At 42.4% G+C, this 9,009-nt stretch overlaps 1 protein-coding gene across 1 annotated transcript in view; it reads left to right on the top strand.

Annotated features, from left to right (window-relative positions):
- Positions 1 to 782: 782 nt before the first annotated feature.
- LOC146656720 (nuclear receptor ROR-beta-like) overlaps positions 783 to 9,009 on the top strand; it is a 23,602-nt gene continuing 15,375 nt past the window's right edge. The window contains exon 1 of the mRNA XM_085424489.1: positions 783 to 1,126. Within this exon, the coding sequence (XP_085280615.1) occupies positions 1,120 to 1,126 (7 nt within the window). The 5' untranslated portion in view covers positions 783 to 1,119. The remainder of the gene's footprint in view (positions 1,127 to 9,009) is intronic.

Genomic DNA, 9,009 nt, shown 5'->3' with positions numbered 1-9,009 from the left:
AATAAGGACAGTGTGTGTGTGTGTGTGTGTGTGTGTGTGCGTGTGTGTGTGTGTGTGTGTGTGTGTGTGTGTGTGTGTGTGTGTGTGTGTGTGTGTTCATATTTAGAAATTCTTTTAAACATTTTTAAAGGAATTTGTTTTTGAGAATTTGGTTTAAACTTAAGTGCAATCATGTGTTTCTTTATTGTTTGTCATTATCAGGCAAATGCATATCTCTCATTTAGTAGCAAATTGTACTTCTTTTTTTTTAAACCAGATTTAATGTTTTTTTAAACGTTTGCTTTGCACGCCAAAAGTAACCTTTATTCATGAAATCTACTCTGCAGCCATATGAAAGATTCTGCAGAATTATAAAGCCTTGACTTGTAATTACTTTAGTCAACCGATAATGAGAAAGTGTTAGTGTGTTAGTGTGTGTTTCTATGGATTTTATTAAATCAGTAAAAACGAAATAGCACCAGTGGATCTATTCTTGCTGGGCAGAATGTTAGATCTCTATAAATACGAGACCAGATCAAAGACTAACTGTTTATGTGTATAGATGAAAAGTGCCTAAGTCGTATAAGATTGTTGTAATTGGAAGGTGAGGTTAAAAACTTCGCGGAGACTGCCTGTGTCTCGCACTAAGAGTGGGTTCGGGCTGTGCATGTGTGTGCGCGTGTTTGTGTGTGCAGGTTCCAGGCTGCAGGCTGAGAAGGAGAGAGTGGGAGGAGCGGAAAGTGCTCCAGTCCAATCCGGGCCGCCGGGTAAAGCTCTCCTATACGCTCTTCCCTCCCTCAGCCCCCAGAAAATAGTGAAACCCTCCCATAGAGGTGAGAGCGCAGATATCATGAGAAAAGCGGCCACACAACCAGAGCGCACAGACCGACGCACCAACCGACCTCAGCCCGCCTCCCTGCGCCCCGCTCTGGGATGCTTTTAGCGCAGAGACGCTTCCACTCAGGGCAGCCAGTGGACGTCGACGCACACCATCTACACTCCTTTCGTTGTTGTTTTTAACCGAGGATCTTTCACCACCACCACCACCCGTAGCCCCTTCTTTTATTTTAAGTGTTTGTTTCTTCATGACTGCTGCTTTGGGAAGCGAGCCTCAGCACCAGCTCCAGCAACACCGACACGATGCGAGGTAAGACCATCCCACTGTGCTCGCACTTTCTCCCACTTAACACACAGTCACACGCGGCACGGCGAGCTTTTATCACTCATTTAGCTTTGAAAGTTTATTCTGGGAGGTTTAGGCGAAAATCTGAATTTGTCTCTTTTTTTCAATGTTAAGCTTAAGGCAGTGTGTTTGGGGTTCTCTGCAATCTCGTCAGCCACCTTAAGTAGTCTGTAAAGTTTATTTGGATCCCTCTCCGTGTGTGTTTTGACTCAGGAGCGTGTGTGTGGAACAGGCGCGCGTTCCTGCAAATTTTACTGGAGTCTGGGATTGGAAATTAAAAGTGCCGCATTATATTTAGCTTAATCATTTGAGCTCCACTCCACACCGGCGGAAATTGCGGATAGGGTGGTAGATCGGATTAGATTAGCCCATGTGCAGAAGAAAAAAGGGAGAAAAAAAACTTTATTCCGTTATGTTCTGATGGTAAACTTTATTGAATGCTTCAGGGATGTGCACTTTCAAGCGCTCCACTAACCCATTTTCCCGACTCTGCGCCGCGCTGAGAATGTTGAAATTCATTATCAATGCAGTCCTCTGGACGCTCACGCGCACGCAATAAGCAAGACCTGTCTCGCGCACGGTGATACACAGGGACACTCGCGCACAGGTCATTTTGCCCTTAGCCTTTTGCTCGACGTTTAAATTCCGTTAACAGCAGAAAATGCGCGTTTTTCGTTTCTCCTTCATGACTATTTGCAGTTCATTAAAAGTCCAGCGCGAAGGCTTTAATATTTAACCTTATTATTATCAGCTTAGTGTTTTGGAATTCGCTTTATTTACTCTCGACGTTGTGCAATTACCGCTGGCGCTAAAGTTGCAACACTCGTTCAGCTGGATGATTTGAACTCTAATTTATAAGCCAATCTGTTTTAACTGGCCGGACCGCTTCTTACTGGCCTCAGAAATAAGTTAATTCGTTTATGAGGTGGCCTTTATGATGCCTGAATGTTCCTATATTGGAGGTGAGAAATTATTGGAAAATTTTGATCCAAGGGTACAAAGTCGCCTTCAAAGTAAAGGCATGTCACAGAAATCCACGGCCTGTGATTTGTCAAATTATAGCTTATAGCTTTTAGCTTAAAAATAAAATACTCGTTACGTTTCTTTACACGGAACAATATTGTTATCATATACATATACTGTATGCATGTTCGGTCAGAATAATTATTAAGCAAACTTGCGTTACCGTTATTTTAACCTGCTTATTAGTTATGACGATAAACAACAATACACTGTAATCGGATTATTTTATTGCAGTTATTACTTAGAGAAAAAAGGTCAAACATCAATCTATTCATGTGTCCATGTCATGTAAAGATGTAAAGCTATCTGCTGCCTCAGCTCCAGGCCATCAAACCTTAGGCAAGAAAAAAAAAGAAAAAACAGGAGGCCAAACATCTTTTCCTCTTACTCTCTTTCTGCAATCCCATGGCAAACTCCTCTGTCACACACCTTGTATTTTATCCACATTTTAATGGGCCTTGCGACTACTCTCGTGCATGGGAGGCTTTGGAGGGGTATACCAAAAGCTCCTGCTTTCACTTAATAGCCATGGTTGGCAGAAGAGGCCCCTGAAGCGTCTCTCTCACCCCTTTTTTACCATGTCTATCTCTCTCTTTCTCCCTCGCTCTCCATCTTCCTCTCTCCCTCTGCACGCCCCAAAGGGTTTTGTCAGATAGAATTAAATCAGTGTGGGCCGTGCGGCCCCCACTCCCAACCTGTGTGTGCGCGCGTCTGTGTGTGTGGAGTCTCGGCTGCCCTTGCACAGAAACGTGCTCACAACCACAAGGTTTTAAAAAAATAGAGGCCCCTCATGAGCCGTGGTAATTATCATTTAACAATAGCCACAGCTCCTGAAGCCCTGACCGAAGATGTGATGTCACGCCATCGCCCGGCCTGGAAAAGCCAGAGAAACAACATATAATATAATCATAAGAGGCCTTTTCTGCTTCTCTGAAAACGAAGCTGGCTCAGTGCTGTGTAGGATGTTGTAAACAGGCTCATTATCTCTGTATTTTCAACAGCAATGTGGTGAAGCTCTGCTGTAAGAGGTGTTCCGTTAAAACCCATCAAATGACATTAGAAACAGTGGCAAGTGGCCATATATATGTGTTTAAGTGGCAACAGAGTTTTAGTTTTTACGTCTCTATAATAAGACAATAAATGAAATATAATTAAGTAATTATGCCCTATTTATTTGGATGAATCGTTTTAGTTATTGTAAATGAATGTTTGATTTTTTAAAGTAATTTTTTGCAGAAATTAGTTTAACCTAAAGAATGTCTGAGCTAATCAACAGCAACCTCCTACCAAATCATTTATTAATGCCATAATCAATAAGAGATCAGAGCCCTTCTGTGAGATTAGCATATGCGTGCTTGGAAACATACACAGCATCACACAAGCATGAACTGACATGTATTCTGCAAGTGAGTAGCTTCCTGTGTTACTCAGTGATCCCCACAGTCTACATTATCCCGTGGATGTGTATCCTTTTTATTACTGTTATAAGCCTAAGAGCTTCCAAATGCACCCGGGTCAGGCAGGTCCACAAGTTCAGCGATGGAGGGAGCAACAGTGGAGGAGGGGCTCGCAGGGCCACTTCTCCTCTGTTAGCAGTATGCGCCAATCACCATCTCTCATTCTCCTAACACTGTGGGATAAGATGGGATGACAGGAAGTGGAAGAGTATGAGAGCACAAAGTAATAAGATAATGGCAGGAGATCCAGAATAATGTGTGGGTGGGAGTGGGGGGGGGGGTCATTAAAAATATTTATCTCAAATCTACAAGAATTAATGGTCATTTCCATTTCTGGCATTATTTATGTTACCTTGAAAGGCAGCATGTGCACACATTAAAAATCCGAAAGCTCTGAAAACGCACACTGACACAAACAGCTGCAGTACTACGCATGACGGCCTCATGCCAATAGAATTAGTCCCATCCTGCTTTGCTTTAGAGACTCGTTTGCGAATTGATTTGTCCAGTTCGAAAGCATCCCGGGATCAATTTTTAGTCAAAGACAATGGAAGTTGTCTGTTTAGATAAATCCGTGGCACACAACTGAAATGGCTTTAGTTTACACTGGAGTCTAAACATCTCTCTTTTCTTTTTTTTTTTTCTTTTTTCATGTTTGTTCCTATAATTTCTTTTTTTTTTTATAACAGTAGAAACTATTAAAGAAGCACCTCCACCATTTAGTGCTTGTTGGCTGTCTGTGTTCAGTGTTTACTGTTGTTTTTCTCCTGAGCACAAACAAGCGGAAGGCCGATGTACAAGCACATGGATGACAACACAGGAAGACTCATGTGAATACATAGAAATGATGCAGAATAATAAACACAGATGTTCACAGCTACACTGTGATTACATTTAACTGCCAGTATTTGTATCATGTGCCATTAAGGGGGATAAAGTAAAGGTTAAAGATCAGTGGCGCTGAGTTGTGCCTGTGTTTCACTTTCAGTACCAACTATGAGTAACAACATGCAAAATATAAGTTGCCATTATTCGTACTGATTTAGAAACTGAGCCCAAAACTTAATTTACACCAAATCACTGCTTTCCATTGTCGCCATGAAACCTCTTTTTGTGCACCCGGTCTGGGTGAATCTTTGCTTTGCACTGTTATCACTGCATGTGTGGTCTGTTGTCCAGCTCGGTGTTGTTGATTGTGTTGTTTATTGTGTGTTTGTGCTGAGTAATGGTCTAGTGTTATGTAAGAAGAGAGGAGAGATTACCCCAAGCTCATGCAGGCCACACTGTTAATCCCTCAACACAGCCCCACTGACTGAAACGGGTACCGGCACCAGAGTGTTGTTGCGACACACACACTTACACACTCATTTTGCATTCAAGACTCACCGTCTACTCTTCACCTAGTGTGTCTTACCTGACCTTTAGATTTTTTTTCAAGCCATCTACTTAAAACATTCCACCATGCTTTGTGCGTGCGTGTGCTGCCTGGATAGCACTTCTGCGGTCCCACTGAGCCACTATCATAGCCTGTGTTTGTTTTGCATGCGCTCAGCATGCACCCAGTGTTGGTTTTATCCCTCCGCGGCCGTCTAGGGGAGCCTAGGCGAACTGTTTTTCCTCCTCAGTCAATTCTCCCTCTTTCTTAAATCTTTCCACACACAAAGCGTGGGCTACACGGCACGCTTCAGTTTGTGTCTCCACTTTATCTTAGCCGGGAGGGATTTCTGCCTGAACCACTCCTAAACTCTAAATCTGCCTTGAAGTCATAGAGTCCTCTGACAGCTCCTTCTGTTTTGTCAGTTTTACTCATCCATGAAGGCAGCGTGTCTCAGTGGACGCACAATGATATTCAATATTCACATTTTCCTCTGATTTACACTGAAGTAAAAACCGGGGGAAGAGGGTGACTGCGCTTATTAAACACAGAAAGCGAGTAAAATATGACAAAGATATCATTGGAGGGGTTCCTTTTATAGGAAAAATATGCTCACATCAAAAGTGAGAATTATCATATCATAACAAATCAGGTTCTGGGGAGAGGGACATCGAGTGCACCGACTGATAGTCCAAAGTCAGTGAGCATTGCGCACACACTTTTACAGTAAATTCTGATTTCTGCTACTCTAGAACAATGTAGAGATTTGGTCATTTATTCAAGTTTAGTCACTTTATGAGTCAGTTCATTTCGTTTTTAGGAGGTTTCCTTTTTTCTATCTGCTTAAAGACCATGAATCAAGCTAAGAATCTATATGGCGAATACACAGAAAACGAAAGGCGAGACAAACAGAATGAGAGAAGGGAGACTATGAGCAAGTGAATGAGTGAGATAAGAAAAAAAGAGGGCAAGTATGAGAGAGAGAGAGACTTAAGAGTTATATAATAGTGCAAGTGTGGACGTTTGTGTGCGTTTGCCTAAGCAAGTTAGTGTGTGCTTGTATGAAATGGTGAGTTAGGGTGCAAAACTAAATTTTCTTGCATGCATACTGGTGCAAATGCACACAGATACAAGCTATCCTGTTCTCATAGCACTTGCACATTCTAGCTGCCTGAAGCAATGAATAACATGCAGTACCTGTTATAGAGGTATCCAAAGTCCACGCTTGCTAACCACCTATCAGACTTCAGCTAACATTCAAAGCAGATTAGTCCATAAACTAAAGGTGTGTGTCAGCTTACCCTCTACGCTACGCATAATCATATACGTATATGATTTGATTATGCACAGCACTGATTACTTGGAAGTGCTGCAAGGCCCTTACTTTTAAGAGGTTTTGCACAAAAAGTGGACTCTGGCTCTCCAGAGTTATAGACAAGATGTGAAGATGACAGAGGAAGTGGCACATTATATCCCTATACTGTGAAGGTGTTCTCTGCAGAAAGCTGCAATAAGCCTATAATATGACTTAGCCTACTGCGGCATCTTTTCTTAATGACAAAGATTAGCCTGTTTTAGTGCTTGTAATCTTATTGAAGGGACTCTTATTAGGTCTGCCTTTCTTCCCTCTCTCTATCTCTATCTCTCAGTTACTGTGTCCAAGTCATGAGATACTTCTCTTAACTCTGTGCGTGAGAGTACTCACATATGTGTGTGTGTGTGTGTGTGTCCACAGCACTTGCTGTTGATGTGAGGGATCTTGCCATTCACAAAGAGAATGCAATTCTGAAACCAAGACGGCTGCCGCTGTTGCTGCTTTTGCTCACTTAACTCAGATTTAATGTTCATAACGCATTCTGTTAAATCATCCCGCTAGAGACAAAGAGAGAGAGAGAGAGAGAAAGAGAGCAGGTAAAGAGCAGAGCAGGCTGGGTCGAGCCGAGCTGAGTTGTGTGATAGTCTTTGTGATCAATTTGCCTCTATGAGAGATGCCCCTGGGGCCACTTTGGGGAGAACCTTGTTAGGCTGAGTTAAATTGTTGCCCGAGGCGAGCTATTAGCGGCCATCCCTGGGAGAGGACACACACACATATAGGCACACATGTGCATGCTCACACACTCACTTAAACAGAAGCACTGAAACACAAGTACATTGAAACCTTTTTAGTACACGCGTAAACTCAAAGGGAACTCGTTCATATGCTCGTGTTCACACTTGAGCTGACAGCCTGTTTCACTACCAGGGGTTTCATGAACTCACAAGCAGCAGGGCAAGAATCTCTAACTCAACACTTTGGCTCTCTGGTCTTGAAAGGTGTTATGCAAAAAGAGAGAAAGAAAAAAAAAGCAGCAAGTAATAGCTGGAGGTATCACTGCAACATTTAAATTGAAAAAAAGGACATTTTGGTTGAATGCTTTGGGAAATGTTGAGCAGAAACCAGAGTGGTCCTTTAAGAAAGCATTTATTTTTTGTTTGATCATTATTATTAATAAGATAATGGTTAAACAGTTTTAAATCACATCGTCTCTCTTTACATAATGTCAGGTATTTTTATTTTAGCTTGTGGAAGAACGTCTTACCATGTACACCCTTCTTTTAAGGGTCAGATTATTTAATGAAGTTAAAAATCATATTTTCTAGAATAGCAGAGACTTTATATTAAAGGCATATGCTTAAATAAAAGCTGTTAGCTTCTGTTCACCCCTACTCAACAGTAGGACGAATATGTGTATGCAGTTATTAAAGCTGTATTAAAGCTGTACAAGTGTATCAGATGCAGAAGTAAGCCTTGTTAACTGAATTTAAAACAGTCCCACAGACGGGTTTTCCATCCTCTTCTCCGTACTCTAATTGTTAGCTAGTCACATTAAGTGCTCCCCTTCTCGTCAATGCTTTAAAGTCCATTCAGCTTCTCTCATCTTGACACTGCCGTTTCCCTGATTTTATCTGCTCGTCAACTGATTATCACTAGAAAGGATGCGACTCTGACAAAACTGCGGGAAAATTTTTCTCTGCCTTATGTAAGAAGTGAGAGCAATTTCTGCCCATCTCTCCATGGATGTCCCTCTCTTTCCATTTCTCTCTTACACTGTGATAGCCACCTTTTCTCTCCCTTCCCCCTCAGTCAGACACACACACACACACACACACACACACACACACACACACACACACACACACACACACACACACACACACACACACACACACACACACACACACTGTCATCTACAATTAGACTCAAGAGAAACACCATAGTAGGAGGAGCGTGAGGTTAAGCAAGAATGGCCGATGCTAACATAGTGTTATTTTCTCATCTCAGGAATAAAGCGATGGTTTCTTAGTCAGTGTTTGTGCAAACATATTCTTCCTCGCACCGACTCGCTTCACCCAAACAAAGCTTGAACACTGCTCAGTGTTTCACAGCTCAGTGTGCGTCATAGGTGTCTGCTAGCATGAGGGCAAAGGTGCGAGATGAAATGGAAAAAAGAGAGAGAGACTGAACTCTAAAGAGTCTTTTTGCTTGTGTTTTCCTGTGTGTATGCATATATTATCACTGCCTGATTTTAGAATGGTAATGACCAGATGCAGGCCTCTCACACTTGGACTTGTTCCTTCCACTCTGATTTCTGAGTCTTTAAGGAAAGGTCAGAGGCTATCAGGGCCTCATAGGTCACCCGGGTGGTTGGAGTGTGCACGCCTGTGTACAGTGACCATGAGAGGGGTTCAGTTTACCCCGTGGATTCTTTTCCCACACCTCTGTCTCCTTCTTATCTATTTGAGGACACATGCTGCACTGGATGGGAGACTATGTGTGTGTGCATGTGCGTGCATGTCTGTGCGTGTATTGGATTTAGGATGGGAGCAGTGTGACCATAAAAATCATACTGTAAAGTCTGCTTTTTTTGAAAGTGGTATGCAGTAATGTGTTCTTTCAAGCATGTCTCAATGTGCGTCTCTGTCTGTCTGAATGTGTCTCTGGGAGCATGTTG

Source organism: Rhamphochromis longiceps, linkage group LG12, assembly GCF_057381845.1.
Source record: "Rhamphochromis longiceps isolate RC_006_pf linkage group LG12, R_longiceps_female_GT1.1, whole genome shotgun sequence".
Taxonomy (NCBI): domain Eukaryota; kingdom Metazoa; phylum Chordata; class Actinopteri; order Cichliformes; family Cichlidae; genus Rhamphochromis; species Rhamphochromis longiceps.
Note: the sequence above shows the minus strand (reverse complement) of the source record. Positions and strands in the feature narration are given on the sequence as shown.